Raw genomic sequence first — 23,287 nt, forward strand, 5'->3', positions numbered from 1 at the left:
CCTCTCCCTTCCTCTCTCTAAAAATCTATGAATATATCCTCAGGTGAGCATCTTCAAAGAAAGAAGATATATATTTGATTATCACATTTTCCTATTAATTGTTTCTAAGATCTACAATTTCTAGATGAATAACAGATACCAAATAATAGAAAATAGATTTTTAAAATTCAACCAAATTTGCTCTCTGCAAGTAACATACAATTAACTTTTTTTCTCAAAGGTATTTTTAATTTTTCAATTATAATTTACATTCAATATAATTTTGTATTAGTTTCAGGTGTATAGCATAGTGACTAGACATTCTAATACTTACAAAATGGTCCCTTCGGTATTTCCAGTACCCATCTGGCACCATATGTATTTATTACAAAATTATTGACTGTATTCCTTATACTCATAGATATATGTGTACATCTTAGAGCAATTTAAACATGTAGAATGTACTTATGTACTTTTGTTTTCATTTATCGGAAAAAATGTTGAAATCTTTTGTGCAAATTACTGCAATCTCTTTCTCATGAACTCTTCCCACCAGGCGCAAGGAACCATTTTCCCGGCTCCCAATTTCAACCCCATCATGGATGCCCAAATGCTGGGGGGGGCACTCCAAGGATTTGGTAAGCCTGATCATTTCTATCATCTTTTATAATAATTACTTTTTGCTTTACCTTATTTTAAGACTGTAATATGGGTATAAATATCTGATGTCTAACAGAAAACAAACACTTTTTTAAAAGCTGGGCAAAGAAGTAGAATAAGAAGAAAAATAATAGACTAGGACAATAATGGTGAAGATGTTTGTCTCACTCAATTGCAAATCTGATCTTGACATGTTTTTGCCTTAAATCCTTAAATGTCTCATCACTAACTACTAAATGAAATCCCGAGCCCCCCAAAAACCTCATTCTGGCATAAAACATCCTTCTTTGCCCTTGTTTTCTTTCTAGCCTGTTTCTTTTGCTACTTCTACTTCTAGCTAAATCAAACTTCCTGCTATCACCGCAATTGAAGCTGCTTTTCCACATCTTTATAAACTGGCCCAATAACCCCCTCCCTTGAATGCTGTTTAATTTACATCCAAATTTTTTTCCTTTAAGAATCTCCTCAAATGAGTCTTCCTCTTTGAATCGTTCTTTGGGAACTCCAAACACAACCAGAGATGCCGAACCCTGGGCACCCTAATCTCATTGTAGGTGTCCCTTTTGTCTCCCTTAGGTCCCTGAGCTCCCAGAGCTTTGAGTCTGGAGTGCAGGTCATTAATAAACGGATGGTCAATGAATGAAATTAAAGTTTAGAAAAGAAATATATGGAGAAGGGAGGAAAATTGTTGGGGTCTTTAAAAACGATTTATTTTTAAGATATGATATGATGCTGTTAAACATCCATCTATTTTCGTTAAGCAATAGCTATCCTAAGAAGACTTGTGGTGAGCATGAAGATAAACATTGGCAACATTAAAGAAAATGCTTGCATAAAACATGCACAGCCTTTCATAAGAAAGCAATCTCTTAACTTTAAAGACAAGGTCACCTTCATGAGAACTGGATTCACTTTGTGTTTTATTCACTAGCAGAACCCCATAGGAAAATAATAAAGGACTTTAAATGTGTTCTTTAAAGTCGATTGAGGAGTTTGCAATGCTGTCATGCCTTTTAAAATATCAACAGTCACTAGAAAAAAATAGAGAGATAAGATAACAAAAAGTTATGGATTAACTTTTTATTCAGGAGAGTACTTTTTGCTTTAAAACTGTAGATCAGAGCAATCTATTCATTGAATAAAATTTTCTTTGCTCCAGTTTAAATTTTCCTGCCACTGTAATTTCAGGGACATAATATGGATTCATTGTGACCACTGTCATTTTTTGTTTGTTTGTGAGTGTTTTAGGCTGAAGAAATTGAGGAGGTTTTGGTTTTAATTGCAGTGTCCACTCTAGCAAGCCAGAGGACAGACACAGCTCAAAATGCTTTAAAAGTTTATCCATTCTAATGACCCTGGCAAAGTGCAGCTATAAAAGACAATTACCAATATCTTCCTTAGTAGCTGTGATATTTGTGTCCAGCTTTATTAGGATATAAATGATAAAAAAGATATGATATATAACATATATACATTGAAGGCGCACAATGTGATGATTTGATATACTTATAAGTTGCAAAATGACTAACAGAGTAAAGGTTCACACATCCTCCACCTCACATAATTACCATTTTTGTTGCTATTACGGTGAGACATTTAGATTTACTCTCTTAGCAACTCCCAACTATTCAACACAGTATTGTTAACTGAAGTCTTCTTCTGTACATTAGATCCCCATAACTCATTCCTCCATTTCCCCCACCCCCAGCACCTGATGTTCAGCTTTTTTAGATTCTATGTACAAGTGATAGTATATAGTATTTGTCTTACTCTGACTCATTTCACTTAGCATAATGCTGTCAAGATACATCCAGGTTCTGCAAATGGCAGGATTTTCTTCTTTTTTATGACTGCATAATACCTCACTGTGTGTATGTGTACTTATGTATATACTAGAGGCCGGTGCATGAAATTCGTGCAAGGGGCTCCAAGGGCCGAGGTTGCAGCCCTGGTTGCTGGCACCGGCCACTGCCCCGGCCCTCACAGCAGCAGCCCCGGCTTCATCCGGAAAGTCATCTGGAAGGACATCTGATCTAATTAGCATATTATGCTTTTATTATTATAGATCCCATTTTCTTTATCCATTCATCTATTTATGAATACCTAAGTGATTTCCATATCTTGGCTAATGTGAATATTGCTACAATGAACATGGGAGTGCAACATCTCTACAATACAGTGATTTCTTTTTATTTGGATAAAAACCCAGGAGTAGGATTGCTATATCATTTAGTAGTTCTCATTTTAACTTTAAAGAAACCTTTATACTGTTTTCTATAGTGGCTGTACCAATTTACATTCCCACCAACAGTACATAAGGATTCCCTTTTCACATCTCACATCTTTTTTTATAATAGCTATTCTAACAAGTGTGAGGTGATATCTCATGATTTTGATTTGCATTTCCCTAATTGATTTTAAGCACCTTTTCATGTATTTGTTGACCATTTGTGTGTCTTCTTTGGGAAAATGTCTATTCAGGTCCTTTGCCTATTTTAAATCTAATTATTTGGTTTTACTACTGAATTATATGAGAGCTTTATATATGTTTTAGATACTAACTCATTAGATATATGATTTGCAAATATTTTCTTCTGTTCTGTGGGCTACTTTTTCATTTTGTTGGTTATTGAAATAATAGAAAAAAAGAGAAAACTTTTTGATCTATGGATGAGGCTGTCCAGAATACGCTAAAGTAATATACATGCTAGAAAGTTATGGAAAAGCAAATAAATTTGTGAGTTCATGAGATGTAACTGATAATAATAGTAAAAAGGGTAATGCTCAGCTTTCTTTGGGAAGTAGTGCTGGCTGGCTTGCATCTTTTTTCAAAAGATGGTACTGCATAAAAACTGTTAAACTTTCAATGAGGCAAGCCCTGCAGAGCAGGAAGCTGCAGAATACCTCCTTAAGGTATTATTTAAAATGCCTTCTAAGTTTTATGCAGGAGGAGTGTATGAAGAAGAGAATATTTCCGATGCTGATCGGGCTGTTTTACAAGGACATTGATGAACAAGCATCTGTAATGTAATTGGCATTTCTGCTAACAAAAATGCTGTGACCATAAGGTCATAGAAACCTAACCCAATATTTTTCCCAGGAGCAATAGTTCAGCATTTACTAATTTGATGTTCATCATGACATTGTAGAAAACTACCACAAATAATAGGAACAAATTCTACATCATAAAAGTCTATAACTTGCTATGGTTCATTGTGCCAGGCTTTTCTGCTGAAAATAAAAATTATTTAGAAATTCTTGTCCTAATGCAATAAGGCAAGAAAGAGAAAAACATAAGATTCTAAAGAAGAAATCATTATTATTTACAGACTATATACCTCAAAATCTAAGGTAATCAACTAAGTTATTAAAAATTATGAGTTGAATGATTTTTCTGAATGTAAGATAAACATAAAATTCAATAACATTTCTTTATTTAAGCAATGATGTGTTAAGAAACAAAATAAAAATAACTTTAAATATCCATAGAAAGGCAAAAATAAATAATTTTAACAAAAGTAAGTTTCTTGTCATTTACAAAAATTATACAAATCTTTACTAAATCTTTTAGGAAAAACAAACAAAAATAATTCGGCAGATATATCTTGTTAGTGACAGAAAGACAACTCTTCTGAATTGATTCCAGAGTATAAAATATAAAGTTATTTTAATTAAACATTTTTAATAAAATTCTCCTGAAATATCTCTGGAAGAATAAATGAGCAAGAATTGGTATGAACACTTTGAAAAAATAAAGAGTAATTCAGAGATGTAGATTGTGGATAATCTCAACAGAACAACAAAAAAAAACGCAATTAATAATTACATAAATGGGGCTTAACTGGTTTGGCTCAATGGATAGAGTGTCAGCCTGGGTCCCAGGTTCGATTTCAGTCAAGGGCACATGCCCGGGTTGCAGGCACGATCCCCAGTAGGGGGCATGCAGGAGGCAGCTGATCAATAATTCTCTCTCATCATTGACGTTTCTCTCTCTTCTCTTTTCTTCTTCTTCTTCTTCTTCTTCTTCTTCTTCTTCTTCTGCTTCTTCTTCTTCTTCTTCTTCTTCTTCTTCTTCTCTCTCTCTCTCTCTCTCTCTCTCTCTCTCTCTCTCTTCCCCCTTCCTCTCTGAAATAAAAATAAAAATATATTTTTTTAAAAAAATAGTAATTACATAAATGAGATAGATGATAGTAAAAATAACAATGGAAAGAACTGAAAATTATTCTATTTATTATTTTAAAACATGTTAACTTTGGAATGCCAATTATACATCTAACAGATACCTATGGAACGACTTAAGGTCCTTTGAGTCCAGGACTTTGAGCGCATGGTACCATGTTGCTCTATGCCTCTTCACTGGAGGCTGCCTTTTCCCCCACAAATTATAAAGTACAGTCTTTGAAGGTGATTTTATGTCTCCCTTCCTCCATTTTCCAGCTTTCAGCTTTTCTCTCATCTACAGAAAACACCTTGCTCTTCCTTTTGTTTCTCATCTGCACAGTCAGGACCTGACCCACAGCTTTCCCCTGAGCCTGAGGCTATCCAGGATGGCTTTCATTTCCAAAAAGGTGATCTACTTAACATCCCAGCCTTTCAATTCATTCTTTTTCTCATCTCCATTAAATATCTCCTTTGGCCAAAGAAAATTGTACCACAAAGAATTAAACAGGCAAGGAAGACTTTATTCAATTCTATTGCAGTCGGGATCAAGATTTTTTTCAATTGAGGCAAGAGATTGAACTCAAGTCCTTCCAAACAAAACACAGAAGAGTTTTTAAGCCTGGGGTGAGCTGGTGGAAAAGCACTGGAGGACAATGGGGTTTGGGAGCATTGGTCAATGTGATTGGGGCATCGGTATTTGTTAATTGGTACTTATGGAAGTTAGGTTTCTACCTTCCAAGAGATGGGGAGATAGTGACTCTATAGTTCCTAATGATTATATTTTAAAGGAATGGCTCCCGTGTCCTTGAGGAAGGCATTTATGGGCTATAAAACTGGGAAGTGGTTGGGAGAAGACTTACATATGAAAAGGATAAAGAAATAATTTACAATTGCATGTTTTCCAAATTAAATGCTCTCAGAAAATGAAGATCAAGGGCCTATGGTCAGAAAGAAACCTATCTAAATTTTAGTCGAGCTGAGGAAAATATAAAGGCCTTCTTGATCACTTTCCTATGACTATAATTACAGCTAAATGTATCTAACCGAGTTGTGCATTTGGGTGTGATGTCAGTTCAATGAGCTGGTATACAAGGGCTAGAGGCCTTCGGAGCCCAAAAACAGAGTCTCTGTTAGGAGAGAACATGTTCCCTGTAAATCATGAGAGTTTCACACCATCTCCCAGGAGGGTGCACACCCCTTGTACTTGTATAATTTCCTTCTTTATATCTCTTTCTTCTATTGGAGGTTCTTTTGCCTTAATGTATTTGTGTCTTCATGTATGTTCATTATAAGTCATATCTCTCCAACTGTAAAACAAGAAAGATATTGTTCCCATGTAGGCAAGCCTTTTTGGGTGGGGCAGGAGAGGTGGTTGAAGAAAGACTGTATTTTCACTTCCCTGTATTTTTCACTGGATCTTTTAAAATGGGCAATCTGTAGTAATAGCTCCAAAATAAGAGATAGGAAGAACCTTGGCTTCATCAAGTGTTTCTCTGGGCTCTCTCATTTTAGTTAAAATTGCTCACTGCTTTAAAGCACCCATCAGGTATAAAGCTTGCACACTGGTTTTAATCCTTAGATAATGGATTCTTCTTAACTCCAGAGTAGTGACTTTACTAAACTTCAATTATGATTCTTTTCCAGGCTGTGACAAAGACATGCTGATCAGCATTCTAACTCAACGCTGCAACTCACAGAGGCTGATGATCGCAGAGGCATACCAGAACATGTATGGCCGGGTAAGGTCTCTTCATCTTGACCGATGTAACTTTAGAGCAAACACCTGAGAGAAGAGGTACTGTTCTTTTCAGTCTCACAGATAAGAAAGATTTCAGATGGTGCTGTACATTCGAAACAGTTCCTATGTCTAGCATGCTTCCAGGAATACTAGAAAGATACATCATCAAATGGATCTGTGTGTGAGTTATTTTCACACTCACAGTGACTCCACTAGCCTTTTCTCAAAATTCCTTCAGCTTCAAAAAAGTGAAAGTTCTTCTAGCCTTACTGGTTGATCCAATTAGCTAAAAAATTCACACTGGGAATAGCCATGTCAAGCTTTAGGGAAGGCACAGAAAGAACTAATAATGAGCACTAGGTCAAAAAGTAAGCTCTTTTCCTGCAATTCCCCAAACTCTTAACCAAAGTGAATTATCTACTAGGTTTTCCTTTAACAGCACGTCGTTATAGAGAACATTTAAAAAGAATGGCAGTTAAAATAGTTTAAGGCAATAAAACTTTCCATAGTATTTTAAAGCAATCACATTCTAATTTCAAGCAAGTGCCATTTAAGATTCCTTTCTTGTGTTATGCATCTAAACCACACATTCAGAACAAAAACTCTTTAGGCCAAAAGGCCTGAAATATCAATTACTTTGTCAACTGAGCATTATCAATGAAACACTATCATAAAATTCTTCTCTATAGAGTTGTCCATATAAGTTTACTTTATCCTGAAACATCAGTCTTTGAACAACTATAATACATGAAATAAAGGACAGCCTCTGTTTTTTCAGAATAAATTAATAGTCCAAAAAGCCATGACTACTAGTAAAATTAGTTGAATTAGGCCTTAGAAGGAAATGAGTTATGTTGTTATTTTTAAATCTAGGTCAAACCATTACTTTAACTTATGTTCCTATGACACCAGTGCTAGTTTTTTTTGAAGGAGAATGTAAAAACTAGAAAAATTGAAGCATTAGTAATCTAATATTGTTTTAATATGCATATCGGTACCAGAGAGGTCACTTCAGTAATTTTTTTAACCAAAAGACTTACATACATCTTTGTTTTTTATGCATCAGGTAAATTTAGGTTAAAGCATTGCTTTGTCAATCTCTAAAATATTACACTACAACAGATTAAAGTGATTAAGAAATGAGGTACTTGTACTTAAGGAACGTAAAATCTATTAAACAATTTATACTCTAGTGGAGCACTTGCACTCTATACATAGAGTCTCAAAATTTGTTAAAGACTTATTTTGCTGAATAATCTATACCATTGGTAACAGCATGGCTGCTACACTAAATCGCACTAACTGGAAGATAGGGACTCATGTTGGCTCCTTCCCCCCCTCCCCCCAAAAGACCCTTGTTAAAGTCTTGTTAATTACTTTTCCTCTCACGTGTCTCTCTTTCCCTCACTTATACAGTCTTGGTTCAGGCTCTCAACATTGGAGGCCCAGACTGATGTTGACACTCCTAGCTGGTGGCTGCTATTCCCAGTCCCTTCTCACTCTGGTCTATCCACACTGCAGCCAGAATGGTTCCAAATCTAAATTTAGACTTTCCCGCTTTTATCCCAGAATGTTTACCTTATTTCTCACTAACAAATGTCCATATGTCCATGGAATAAACCCAAATGCCTGTCCAGGCCATACAAAGCCTTGCTTGCTTGCTTTCTGCTCTCTATCTTCAGTCCTCTCCCTTTTCTTCACAGCTCAACTGAAGTCAATGGAAACTACTTGTAGTTCTACCAACTAACCATTCCCACTCCATCCCCTTAGTCTTGGTGTTTCATCTACTATATGTTCAACAACCTGGTTCTCCACTCCACACACTGCACACCTACTCATCTTCCCAGACACTGGACACTTTTCTTACGCCACAACTGCCCAGAGTGGAACAGACCTGTGCTGCTACTGCATCCTTCCCGTAGCTTCCCCTTGGTACCCAATGACACATTCATGAGCTTTTTATAACTGTTTCCCTGTATCAGAGTCTAAATCCTCAAAAGCTGGAATGCATCTTATGCGCTCCTGGAGTTCAGCACAAATGTTTGTGTCACATGCCAAGATTGCTTAATGAATGTGTGTTGAATGACAGTGTGAAGGCATAGCTAATTGGACCTCGTCCTATAACATGCAAGAAGGTTTGGGCTGCTTCTGGACACCCTCGCCTGGCACACTCACTCTGCTCTTGGATAGGGGCCTCCTGCTGGGCTACCAGAGGTCCCCGTGCATTATGCCACCATGGCCTTGCCACATTGAGTTGTTTAGTTTTCCTGTTATTCTCGCTGACTAGACTGTCACCTGGAAAATCAGGGATTGGGTTATTTTTTGCAGAGCTCAGCCCAGAGTCTGACACAGAAGAAGCACTTCATTTATAGAACAAAGAAAGAGCAGGAATTATATTCTGCCTATGTACTTTTTTTCTTTAAAAAAAAAAGGAACATTCCTTTTTAATGAATATTCATACATTTCTTAAATTTTCCTTTTCCCTTATTCTCTACTATAGCTGCTCCCAGGTTAATCTACCTGAACTTCAATCAGGGCTTCGTGACCCTCTGCTGCTCACTCTCTGAATTCCTTCTTCTTTCACCAAGGGGTATCTTCTGCTACCTTTCCCTTTCCATGGCAAGAGTTTATAGATTTCCTGTATTATAAGCATTGATGTTTTATTTTTTATTAACATGGATAACCAGGGGTTGACAGAATTATTTCCTTAGCTGCTGAGTAAAGTGTAATTCTAGGCCTGCTCCTTAAATACTCATGATTTGATATTTAACATCAGTGGAGCTGCTGAATACCATCAACAATTTTGCCTCATCCAAAGCAGAAATGGATCCCTAGACTCCAAAGCAAAGCCCTTTGGAATGCCTCTGACTGACATATTTATCAATATCATTAATGAGGTCACTCTGATCTTCCCCACCAAAGAAAGTGCTATCCTATTGGCAGTGCAATGAAAGCCAGGGAACAGTGAAAGGCTCTGAGTCTGGGGAGAGAGGCTCTCCATCCCTGATAAGCTTGGCTGTCAATGATTCCTGCAGGAGTTCAAATTCAGCACTGAAGCAATTTGTTTTCCCAGTTTTCATCTAACACAGGGATGATCCGCGCTGAAACATCCTGGCATCTGGAATTCATTAACCCCGTGGTGTTGGTTATGTAATTTAGTGCAGATGCTGACTTGCCCCAGGTCACACAAAGCTAGAACTTGCACCAAGGTTATCTGACTCTTAATCAAGTCCACCAAAGCCTCTCAATAATGCCTGTTGTTCTCAACTGAATAAACACCGACTAACAAGGGCAGATATCCACACTGCTAATTTCCTCATATCCTTCAAGGTTTATCTCAATGTCAGCTACTCAATAGGGCCGAATCTGATTCCTCTAAGTAAAATTGTCAATCACCCCCAAATCTGTACTACTACTCCACCTCTCTTTCGCTTTTCTCTATAATATTTATTGTTTTCTAACATATTACGTAATTTATTTACGTATTATAATTAATATTCCGTTTGCCACCTCCCTTTAGAACACAAGCCCAACAAGGGGAGGAACCTTTGTCTTGTTCACTAATGTGTCCCCAGCCTTTACAACAGTGGCAGGCATATGACTGGTGTTTCAGACTGAATTGTGTCCCTCAATATTTATGTGTGGAAGCCCTACCCCCAATGTGACTGTTTGGAGACAGGGTCTTTAAGGGGATGATTAGGGTTAAATGAGGTCTTAAGGGTGAGGCCCTAGTCCAATTAGGATGGGTGTCCTTATAAGAAGAGAAAAAGATACCAGGGGTGTAGCACAGAGGAAAGGCCATGTGAGCACACAACAAGGTGGCCAGTTGTAAGCCAGGAAACGAAGTCTCACTAGAGAACCACTCTGCTGGTACCTTATACTTGGACCTCCAGACTCTAGGGCTGTTAGGAAATAAAATTCTGCAGTAAATACCCAGTCTGTGGAATTGTGTTATGGCAGCCCAAGCAGACTAATACAGTTGTTACTCAATAACGAGTTGTGAATGCATGAAGAGTTCAAGTGCACTCTTCAAATCCAGCTTGTTCTCATAACTGTCCTCCCCACCCCTCCCCCATTCACCTCTCATTTTCATGGTTAAAACCACTGATCTTGAAGTATCAACATACCTAGGAAGTGCTGGCTAGAAAGTTATCTTACCTACATTAAAGGTAGAATTACCATGTCACTAGTACCAGTAGTAGGTATTTTATCTTCTCTATCCTCACTTTTAGTTTGGAAGTGATGGGGTAGATATAGGTTTATCCTCAAAGCTGAATTTTATTACACAGTTTGTCACAGATCAGTTTTATAAGAATGAATTAAATAATTTAAATGGTACAACAACCTTATCTTTCAAATGTATCATGGGTTAAATATACTCCTTTTAGTGAAATTGGGAACTTAACCATCAAAAAAATTTTTTTCCCAAAAATGTTTTCTATGGAATCAAAGTTTTATAAGTGTAGTAAAGCCCCCTGTGAATACTTGTTACATCCTGAACAATTATTTCTCTTTGAAATAACAAGTACAATCTCTGCCAGGGAGGGAGGGAGGAACTCAAAGTTGGAGGGAGGGAGGAGAGTGGGAAGAAAGGAGGGAGAAAGAAAACTCAATACTGCTAAAGCTAGACCCCATTAGGCTGCAAAACACTCTTTAAAGCAGTTCTATAAATTTAAACTCCCACATGCAATATATAATGATTCCCATTTCCTTTAAATTCTCATAAAACTTCTTAGCTTTTGACCAGTCTTGTGGATGTAAATGGACTCTCACTGTGGTTTTAACTTGCATTTTCCCTAATAACATGTAATGTTGAGCACCTTTTCATATGTTTCTTTTACATTCTGGTTCCTACTTCTTTTAAGAATTCTCTTTATATTCTTTGTGCATATTTTTTGTTCAGTGGCTTGCAATTTATTTGTTAATTTGTAGTTATTTATCTAATTTGGATATTAGTCAAGTCTTGTATATGTGGACCGAAAATACTTTCTTCCAGTATATGGATTCATTTCACACTATGTTGTCTATCTTGTATCAAGAAATGTGAAGGGTGTGAGACTTTAATATGTTTACAAGATAGCAAGTGAACCATTCAATACGACACAGATACTGGGGGAACCCAGGAGACTCCTGAGTCAAAGACAAAAAGACAGGTTAGCATTCACAGTAATAGTGGCAGCCAGAATGTCAGAAATTTTGCCCCAGTTCCCCAAGCCTCAATCCCATGGGTCAAAGCAAAGGTGACTAGATAACACCTGCACATGCAGTGGGTTGCAATGCTGAAGAAAAACCATCTATAATAATAAAAGCGTAATATGCTAATTAGACCGGACAGCCGAATGACCTTCTGGACATCCTTCCAGGCGACCTTCTGGATGAAGCCAGGGCTATGAGAGCCAAGGCAAGCTGCCATGGCTGCGAGGGACGAGCCCCTTGCATGAATTTCTTGCATCGGGCCTCTAGTAAGATTAGAAACTTGAATGACTTATAATGGGCAGAATGCACAGGGAAATACTTTATCTTCCGATGCTATTCACTACACAAACATCCTTGGAAAGGTAATCCAGAACAAAGGGCTGTCAGTGGCTCACCTTGTATAACATTCAGAAACATGAAAACTACAAAAAAATTGTCTCCCAATAATATCATCCCTCATTTCTATGCCACTTTCACCGTTGACTTTTTTTCTGAGTACACCAATCCCTAAGCCATTTCTATTATTCTGACCAACAAAAGCTGAGACTAAATCCATCAATTTGTCTCACACAGCATTTAATTATCAAAAGATTTCAAGAAGCAGGGGGAGGTCAATTGGCAGTATTGATTCCAACCATGCCCCCATAGGGGCCTGGACCCAATGAGCTGAACAAATCCCATAAATCATCAGGGCCTATCTTGAAAAGCTGAGTGACTTTCTCTTTAAGTTTTAACAATGACCTTTCCACTTGGTTTGAAGTTTTCATCTAGATGCAGCAGGATATATTAGCGATGGCACAGACTTTAACTTGGCCTACAAAGAGGAAGTCCAGGGCAAGTCTATCATCCATAACAATCTTGGCCAGTGAATTGAGGCTGCCCTGAATACCTACTAGGGCAAAGTAGTGTGATTAAACATTCTCTCTCCAGGGGCCAAGGTTGTTGTTACTACTTTACCACTAGAAAATTGCTAGGATTCTAGTAGCTGTAACTTCACCATATTTCCTGTTATTTCCAACTCACACTCAGAACTTTCTTTTGGAAGTGTCAGTTGCAGAATGGACAAAGGCATTTTAATAAAACTTTAAGAAAGTCATTATGTTTCACACACAGTCAATGTATTCAACCAAGTAGTCATTTTCTTTATGATCTAGAATTATGAGACTCCAGAGATAACCTGGGTGGCTAAACCAAAATTGTTTGAAATCCTATGCCCACTTTGGTTAGACTGCCACCCACAGAGTAGACCAACCAGTACACCCTGAAGTTGACAATTTCGGAGAAAGAGGCATCACATTCAGGAATGGTTAGGGTAGAGTCCCAAATTTTCAAAATATGTCTACACGACTAAAGGAAAACTGTTCCTCTCTATACTTACACAAATTCAATACTTTTAACACTAAATGTCTGTAATTCTTCTCCTCAAATTAAACAATTCTGATACAGACTACCCAGAGTTACCACAGACCCCACAGATTACAGGCTCAGCCTCACAAGACTGCCTCCCATTTCTGATGCTAACCGAAAATCCTAGACTGTTGCCTATACTTGTGACTAACTGAGTATAAATCAAGGATTCCCACAACCCTCTCCATGGTTCGATAATATGCTAGAATGGCTCACAGAACTTGGTAAAGTGTTAAGCTTACAGTTACCGATTTATGGAAGAGGATATGACTCGAGAAGAACTACATGGAGAGATGGGTAGGGCAGAGTATATGGGGAAGGGTGCAGAGTTTTCATATCATCTCTAGGCATGTACCTCCTCAGTACCTTGATGTGTTCAGCAACCCAAACCTCTTTAGTGAGGCTTCTTGTGAGGCTTCATTACAAAGGCATGATTGAATAAGCCAGTCGCCAGCCCTTCTCTCCTCCCTAAAGATCAGGAGTAATGATCTTTAATGACCTGATCCAATCCTATAATCATATGGTTGGGTACTCTGTCAACCAGCCCCTTCCTCTAAGATTACCTCATTAGCATACACCTAGGAATAGTTGAAAGAGGCTTTTTATAAATAACAAAAGATGCTGCTCTCATTCCTATCACTCAGAAAATTACAAGGTTTTAGGAGCTCTGTTCCAGAAACTGGGATGAAGACCAAATATATTTATACAAATATATATATAATCACAATAACTATCCACCTTCCTCGTGATCATTATTCAGGAGGGACAACTGCATTCAGGACCAAACTACATACAAAGCTGTGAACATCAGAAGGAGCTAAAGGAGATAGAGTCAGAAATCTCTCTGAGTTGATCAATTTTCACCAATAATTGGTGAATGGTGGGGAGTATGGAAAATTCATCAAATACCTTGAATATGTCTATTGTTGAGTAGTTTTCATAATAAAAACCATACAGGGTCAGAATGCAAATAGTCTGGAAAGCCAAATACACAACACAGATTAATTTAAAGGACCACAGTGGCATGTCCAGAGCCAGCTGATTGAACAGGACTAGCAGCACTGCAACTTGAAAAAGCCTCAATAGTTTTGAGTCAACTAGTAGCCCTAGAAGCCCATCTGAAAGGGCTCTGCAAGAGCAATGCCCTCTGAACTTTTACTTCCTTCACCATGAATAAAGCAAGGCAACTTTTTAAAAAATTGATTTTGAGAGAGAGAGAAAGAGGGAGAGAGACATCAATTGGTTGTCCCACTTTATTTATGCATTCATTGGTATAATCTTGTATGTGCCCTGACCAGAGATCAAACCCACAACCTTGAAATATCAGGACAGTGCTCTAACCAACCGAGCTACCCGGCCAGGGCAAGCAAGGCAACTTTTGAGTGGAGTTGCAAAGCTCATAAGCAGTGGTCACCTTGGCAGCAGACACACAGAAGAGTTTGTACGTGCCCAGATCACAATGATGCATGTGTTATAATGAGCAGTATAATGATGGATCCAGGTAGCAATGGTATAATCTGGGCACTGCAGGCTTGATTGGCAGCTGGGTGCCATTTGTTATCATCAGGGAATAAGCCCTTACTGTGGACACGAAAGTTCCTGTCAGTTATAGTATGTTTCCACAGACCACAGACAGCCCCAAAGAAACTCCCTTTTCATATGCAATCTTTTCCAATTGTTAAAACAAAGAGATATTTAGGCCTGACAGCGCAAGACTGGGTAAAAAGATTAAAAAGTTTATCAAGGGAATACTAGCCAGAACTATGAGAACAGCCTTGATTTCTGCCCATAGAACAAAAAGCATCCATTCTTGGTTCTGCACAGGTGGTGCTGAGTTGAACAGCCACAGCAGCCCAGTGGACACCATCTGGTTTCAGTGAACCAGGTCAAGGCATTTAGGGCAACTGATTGACATCTCCATTGATTCAGCAGCTTGTTTCAAGCCCAAAGTGGGGGTTAAAATCTTTCTAAAAAAAAAACAATAATAGCTGCCATTTTTCATGTAAAGCCAAGATGCTCCTGGGGCCAGGCCAGCTGTTCTCTTCAGAGTGCCATGTCCATCTGACAAGTGAAACTTGTTGATTTCTTCCCCTTCACTAGTCATTGGATCCCAGTTGTCCCATTAAAATGGGACGATCAGGCACAAGAGTCACAAGCCTTCATAGATCAGGTATTTGGTTTCTGTAAGAGATCAGTAGCAAAACAATAGCTGCTTTTCAAAGGTGAAGTCATATGAGGAAGGGAAGGCAGCAAGTTCACAACACCAAGAAGCACCTCTGGGGGGCTACCTCCTCTTGCCAGAGATTCCCATCAACAAAGCCTGTGTCACAGAGACTTAACAGAAAGTGATCACTGGGGTTATGGAGCCTTCCTATATGTGGCTATAGGTGAAAGCACTTCCCTATATGTGGCTCTTTTCCTATCAAGAGCATCCCCTTTGGCATTTATAAGCATTCATAGCAGAAACAAATAAAACATAAATACCAACTATATTCAGCAATAGAAGTTATTAAATAGTACAGTGAATCAGCCCAAAGGGCTCCAATCGCAAGCACCTTTAGCTTCCCTTCTTCCACTGCAAACTGTTCCCACACCCATCATTTGAATGTGGGTACCCCCCAACTTCAATCAATGGGTCCACAGGGAATGGTGACCTGGCGGCTGTATCCAACACATTCATAAAAAACTTGAGTCCTTCTACTCCGGAGTGCCTCCCAGCATATTCAGACAAGTATGAATGGGACTTTAGTCCACAATGGGACAGGAAGACCTTGGCCCCACCCCTTATTATTTCTCTCCTGATCCCAGCAGACGTTGGTGTAGAAGGAAGGAAAAGACATGAGGGCAAAGAGAGGATCAGCATCAATAAGAAACATTATCTTCTGATGATATGGGGCTACACAAAGTTCCATAGCAGGTGGCAAGTTCGTCACTGCAGACACTGTATGCTTTAGCAATGTATACTCATGATTCAGTGGCCAGAGCCACATTTCTTTCTGGCCACAGCCATTGGGTTTGCACCTTTTGACTGATTTGGTGTTCGCTCACACATGGGAAGTTTTAAAAATAAATTTGTCTTTGAAATGGACTCTGTAGCATTTGCTATTCCATCTTCAAAATGACACCTCTTAAGTTTATGCCTGGCATTAACATAATAGTTAGGGGTATTTTCCAGGCAGTATATTATTATTATAGAATATATTTTATTCTATCTTGTTTTATACTCCCCAAAATAATCATTATGTTGATGTTTTATAAGTTTAATGCTTTAGTTTTATTTATAATTTTCAACTTCTTTGTTCATTTTTCTTCTAATGTCCAACTCTATGTTGCTGAGTTCAATGTCATTTTTCCAAGGACATTCATTTAGGGTTATTTTTTCCCCAGAAATAACAAATAACTGTTTAAGTTATTTCAGTCTTTTTCAGAATATTTTCATTTTTTCCCTCATTTTTAAAATATTAGTTTAGATTGCTACAGAATTCTAGGCTAGATTCTAATTATTTTTCCTTAGGACTTTGCAGATGTAATTTCAATTTTTTTTTTCCTGATCTCTTTTGATGCTTTTCTCTCTTCACTCCTTTCTGGGTTACCTTTTATTCTCTGGTTGCTTTTAAGATATTTTCTTTATATTTTGTATTCTTCAGTGTCACTGGGTTAGTCAACAGGTTTGTGTACTTTTATTTAACAGCTAAGGGTTAATATATTATACTAGAGGCCCGGTGCATGACATTCATGCACTGGGGGGAGGGGTCCCTCAGCCCAGCCTGTGCCCTCTCGCAGTACGGGAGCCTTCGGGGGATGTCCAGCTGACACCTTAGGCCTGCTCCCCACTCCCTAAGCCATCAGTCTGACATCCTTAGCAATGCTGCAGAGGCAGGAGAGGCTCCTGCCACCATTGCTGTGCTCGCCAGCTGTGAGCCTGGCTTCTGGCTGAGCAGTGCTCCCCCTGTGGGAGTGCACTGACCACCAGGGGGCAGCTCCAGCATTGAGTGTCCGCCCCCTGGTTGTCAGTGCACATCATAGTGACTGGGTGTTCTGCTGTTCGGTCGATTTGCATATTAGGGTTTTATTATATAGGACTGGAGGCCCGGTGCACAAACATCTGTGCACTCGGGGGGGGGGAGGGGCCCTCAGCCTGGCCTGTGCCCTCTCACAGTCTGGGACCCTCGGGGGATGATCACCTGCTGGCTTAGGCCCGCTCCTCGGGGGATTGGGCCTAAGCAGGCAGTCAGACATCCCTCTGGCAGCCCGGGAACCCTGGGAAGATGTCCACTTGCCAGCGGGGAGCAGGCCTAAGCTGCAGTCGGACATCCTTAGCACTGCTGAGGAGGCGGGAGAGGCTCCCACCACCACTGCTGTACTGGCAGCCGTCAGCCTGGCTTGTGGCTGAGCAGAGCTCCCCCTGTGGGAGCACACTGACCACCAGGGGGCAGCTCCTGCATTGAGATTCTGGCCCCTGGTGGTCAGTGTGTGTCATAGTGACCAGTGATTCCCAGTCCTTCTGCTGTTAGGGTCAGTTTGCATATTACCCTTTTACTATATAGGATAGAGGCCTGGTGCACAGGTGGGGGCCGGCTGGTTTGCCCTGAAGAGTGTCCCGGATCAGGGTGGGGGTCCCGCTGGGGTGACTGGCCAGCCTGTGTGAGGGGCTGATAGCTGTTTGCAGGCTGGTCAAGCCCCCCCCAAGTGGGGACCCTCACCCCATGGAGGTTTGGCCAGCCTGGGTGAGGGGATGATGGCTGTATGCAGGCTGGTCACACCCCCCTTTAGGGTATGGGGTCCCCACTGGGGAGCCTGGCCAGTCTGGGTGAGGGGCTGATGGCCATTTGCAGGCTGGCCAAGCCCCCCCCCCCCCGGCGTCGGAAGCTCCCAGCCTCTCCTTTTTTTCTTTTTTTATTCTGGGATTTATTTACCTTCTATAATTGAAACTTTGTAGCCTTGAGAGGAGCTCAGAGCCAGCCAGGGCGGGCGAGAGGGAAGCTTGGCTTCCTCCATCGCCAGGGGCAACCCAAGCTTCCTGCTCGCTCCAGCTCCATGGCCACGGCCTGCTGAAAGCAGGTATCTGGGGTTTATTTATCTTCTATAATTGAAACTTTGTTGCTTTGAGTGGAGCTGAGCCAGCCGCGGCAGGTGGGAAGCTTGGCTTCCTCCATCATTGGCCACCAAGCCTCCTGCTTGCTCCAGCTCTGTGGCTGCCGGCCTCCATCTTGTTTGGGTTAATTTGCATATAGTCGCTCTGATTGGCTGATGGGCGTGGCTTAAGGCGTAGTGAAGGTAAGGTCAATTTGCATGTTTGCCTTTTTTAGTGTAGATAGTATTTGAAATAGTATCTCTGGCATTGTCTACATTCTTTCCTCCTATAAATCCTACTCAAAAGAAGTTTGTTCTTGCAAGTTTCTTAACATCATGTTCATATCACCTATTTCTTATTTGTCTCTGTGGAATTTTTTTGTCATTTTTTTTCAGATAGTTCTCTAATTTACTAATTCCATATTTAGCTGCTTATTAGCTATTCTAAAATATATGTTGTATTTTTAATTGTAGAAGTTTTTAATTTCTAGAATTTCATTTGCTTTCTTTTCAAGACTATCTTTTTTTACATGGTGTTCTTTTAGATTGTTATTGCCTCAAATTCATGGTTTTGAATTCTGCTATTTATAGAGTCCACCATCTATCCTTCTGGAAAACTGATTCTAAGTGCATATCATGTTTTTATTGTGAGAACATTTAAAGTGTATCTTGCTTTCTTCAGTGAGAATTATTTTTTTCTGAAAAGTCATAAAATTTCTCTAGATTTCAGAATTCAAAACCATTAATTTTGCATTTGCTTATTCTTGGTGTCCCCAAAGAATCACCAGCTCAGGACTAACTTTCATGATGATTTATCTTGATGGAGTTCTCAGTTCATATGATAATTCAAGCCCAAGATCTATTCTTTTGAGTTCTCAGAGAAAATATTCTTCAATTCAAAACCCAGGCAATAAGAGATGAACTTCCTACCCATCTTTCAATGCTGAAAGTTACAGATTTTCGATCTCCAGGTAGGAATTCATGCACAAGGAAGGCTGACTTAAGTTATACACAAATTTTCCACTGTGAGTGAGTTGGTGCCCCTAACCCATTATGTTATTCAAGGATCAATTGTATTTTTTTTCCTAGCTCACATCTTTACTGAGGATGCCAACCTCATATAACAGGTTTCAGACTTAGTTTCCCCTGTTACACTGGCCCCATAAACATTCTCCAGTCCTTATACAATATCTCACATTGGGCTTTGAAATCCCAAACACATAGTTATCACACCAACCTCTACTTTCCCCCAGTCACCTGCAAGGTTATCATCAAGATGAGTTCATTTGCTTATCTTCTGGTTTTCATCTCTCTCCTAGTTTTTACACCCAGGAGTTCCTCTTTCTTCTGAGATCAACTAGACCTTTGAATCAATGTGTGTTATATTTTGTTGTTTTTGAGAGGGAGAGTTTTAGCTTTTATATAGTGATTCTCAAAAAAAAAAAGATTATCAAAGATTAACAATTCCAATTTCTATTAAAAAGTGAATCACTAAATAAACTGTGAAAACATCCCTAAAGTGAAGGTGTTCAAAAGAATATTCACCTTGCACAAATGTTTCTATAATATAAAACTGTGCAAGTATTTACACCATGGGTAAAATTAAGACAAATTCTAAGTTACACTTTACACTGGCTGACATCATTAAATGTTTAAACAGCAAGTATTATTTTTTTATGATAATAGGAGAAAGCATATAAGTTGAAAGCAGATAAAACTATAAAACTGTTCCCCTGAGCATATCCAGACACACAAAATGTTAGTCACACTTCTACTTCTTGCCCCTGGTGAAACATAATTAGATAAAAGAAAGAGAAACAAGAAAGAAACTGCCATTTTACTTTTAGTTTAAGTGGAGTGGTCAGAAGAGCTGCAATATGGGTAATCTGCAGTTTCATCAGCTCAATTTGAAAAGCAAGGACTCATTAGCTTAATGCAGGGCCAAGCTGTGATTCCCACAGAGTCCCTTTAAGGCAAGTCTTCGGCAACCAAGAAAGCAGAGACAGCCAGGCTGGGGAAAGTCACACTCCAAAGGTTGCCTGTGCAAAGTTATTTATACAATGCCAAGTGAGAATTTAAGACTCTAATTAGAGAACCTATTTGAAGGCTCCTCTTTGAACTTGCAAAGTTTAGCTATTCAAACATATTATTTAATATCTATCTTCCCAACTGAAAGTAATACCTCCTCCTCGTGGTCCTGACCATATCATACTATTTTCACTGCTGTAGCACTTAGCATTTTTTGCATGGCAGGAAAATTGTAATTTCTGTGTTTCCACACCCTCCACTACATAAAACTGCTTGTTTATCTTTTGAACAGCCAAAATGACTTCAAACACATAATAGTTGAATAACAAGTGGTCCTCATTTTGTACTGATTCTGTGAGTGTTTACAATTGTGTAGCAGGCACAATTCTGTGGGCCGTGAAAGAGCTATGAATAAAACAGACCAATAGCCCTGCCATGATCGAGCTTGCATTCAGTAAAATGTGTCATATCAAAAGGCAATAAATATGGTAGGAAAAAGAAGACACCTGGTGAGAAATACAGGAAGTGTTGGGAGACCAGGTGTAACTTTTAGTAGTGTGACCAAGGCGGGCTTTGTGAGGAAGGCAGGGAGGGATGAGCCATTTGAATATCTAAGAAAGACCATTCAGGGAAGAGGGAATGGCAAGAGCAAAGACTCTGAGATGGGAGCAAGTCTGCTATTCCAGTCAGTAAGAAGCTCACTGAAGGTGGGGCAGAGAGCTCAGGAGCAAGGAGAAGAGTAAGAGGAGATGAGGGCAGAGAAGTGACCAAGAACATGTCATGAACCTTGTGAACAGTTTATTGTAGGTGCTTTGACATTTGAATGCAATCAAACACCTGGCATGTTTGCTTTATCCTGAGGTCAACTACACAACAATAACTGTAGTTTATCCTGGAGTTTAGAATGAGAAAGAAAGGGCATTTTGTGGAGAAGAGTGACTAATCACTAATCTGATTTTGTATTTTTATGGGATCACACTGTCAGAGGCATTGAGGGGAGATGGTGGGGTACAAGGACAGAAGGAAGACTCATTTGGAGGCTACTACTCTAATATAGAAGAGTAGTTAATGCTACCACAGTAATATAGGTGTGGGCTGAACAAGGTGTGTAGCAATGAAAGAGGTAAGGCATCATCAGTTTCTGGATGTACTTGTAAGAGACAATAAAATTTATGAACATTTGGGTATTATAAAAGTTGTGAGATATATAATAAAGTTCTGAGGTGGAGAGAGAAATTGAGCTAGACAGACAGAAAGAGTGGAGAGACAGGGAGATAATCTAGTATGTCATTTTTGATCTGCAGTAAATTACTTAATTTTTCTTGAAAGACAAAAAGAGACATTTTTGAGTGCCTCATATGTGCCAGAAAATGTTTAAGAATGTCACCTAAGTTAAATATTTTTATACTTAGATCAAAACTCTGAGGTAGGTGCTCTTATTATTTTCAGTTAGACACAAAGAGGTAATAGGTTACTTAGTGCAATTTCACAGTTGGTACTTTGTGTAGTCAGGATTCAAACCCAAGCATTCTACCTTCAGAACCTGTACACTCTAATGACATTAGATGACATTGATTTCACTGAAATTTTATAATTTCATTGCAATCTTTTATAAAATTGGTTTACTATACCCATGTATACACACACACACACACACACACACACACACACACACACACCTGAGTTACAAAACAAAAATACTAGTATACCAGTGCCATCTAGTGGCATCACTAATCTCCATCTACAACGGAAAATACACAGAGGTGTTCAGTATCAGTATACATAGTAAATGAGGAAGTATATACAGTAAATGTTTGGGAGGGACGATGATCAAAGAAATGTGACTAAAGATTAAATAAAACACGTTTGCAATTCCCAAGCAATCTTCAGCTTGAACAATTTCGTTATTCTTTAAATATAATCAGTAAATTATGGGGTTTCTTCCCCATTCATTCTTCTTTCACTGGTTTATACAGTTATTTGTATGTTATATATACTTTATCCTCTGCACATTTTGTATACTGCATACTGTACTAGAGTTAAATGATGAATTTAGGAACATTTATGAGCAAATCCACATTCTGATAGACTTTGGGAGGAAATCAATGCAAATCATATGGTCATTAAAATCTAGTATAAAATATGGAAGATAGAGCAGTGCTGGCAACGAATTAATCAACTTCACTCGGAATTAGAGGAAGACTCATAAAGGAGATAATTCTAATATTCCTACCTTTTCACCAACTGCCAAGTACCATGATTGATCTATTTGCATTTAAACCTTCAAACCACTGCCACTAAATTTAAATGTCCATAAATGCTGCATTCACCACCTATGTGTTATGTTCATCACCTTGCTGATATATGACTAGTGACTTCCTGGGACCTACATAACATAGACTAGAAGGCCAAAATGCTTGATTTAAAATACAGGCTCCATCACTCACTTGTTGCTTTGTATGGAAATTGCTACTTAAGCTCAACATGCCACAGTTTCCTCATCTGTACAGTGGGATGATTGTAGTTCCTAATTCATAGGGTTGTTGTAATAAATTATTATAGCTATTCTGATAGTCAGACAGTGAGCAGTAAGTATTAGTGGTTATTATAATCATCACACTCTTCTGCCTGACCTGCTTCACGTTCCATTATTGGGGTCTTTCCACTCTGAACTCGAAGGGATATAAGAATAACTAACATTCAAAAGCTCCTTTAAAACAGATTTTTCTTGGCCGATGTGGCTCAGTACTTGAGCTTCAACCCAGGAACCAAGAGGTCACTGGCTCAATTCCCAGTCGGGGCACATGCCCAGGTTGCGGGCTCTATCCCAGTGGGGGCTATGCTGATCCATTATGTTTCTCTGCCTTCCTCTCTTTTTAAAGATCAATACAAACATTTAAAAAGTACATCTAAAACATTTAGATTTCAAAACAATTCAACATTTATTTAGAGCTAGCTTATCCCTTTCATGTGAACCTTTTATTCTACCCAAGCCAGTGCTTTCTCTGTCCTTAAATATTGTCTATTGTTGACCTCTCCTATGCC

The 23,287-nt window shown here is 39.0% G+C and overlaps 1 protein-coding gene across 1 annotated transcript in view; it reads left to right on the top strand.

The window, feature by feature from the left end:
* Positions 1–541: 541 nt before the first annotated feature.
* Positions 542–23,287, top strand: part of ANXA10 (annexin A10) — a 43,792-nt gene continuing 21,046 nt past the window's right edge. The window contains exons 1-2 of the mRNA XM_006081875.1: positions 542–617; positions 6,445–6,539. Coding sequence (XP_006081937.1) covers positions 578–617; positions 6,445–6,539 — 135 coding nt within the window. The 5' untranslated portion in view covers positions 542–577. The remainder of the gene's footprint in view (positions 618–6,444; positions 6,540–23,287) is intronic.

This window comes from Myotis lucifugus, unplaced genomic scaffold (genome assembly GCF_000147115.1).
Source record: "Myotis lucifugus unplaced genomic scaffold, Myoluc2.0 scaffold_1, whole genome shotgun sequence".
Taxonomy (NCBI): domain Eukaryota; kingdom Metazoa; phylum Chordata; class Mammalia; order Chiroptera; family Vespertilionidae; genus Myotis; species Myotis lucifugus.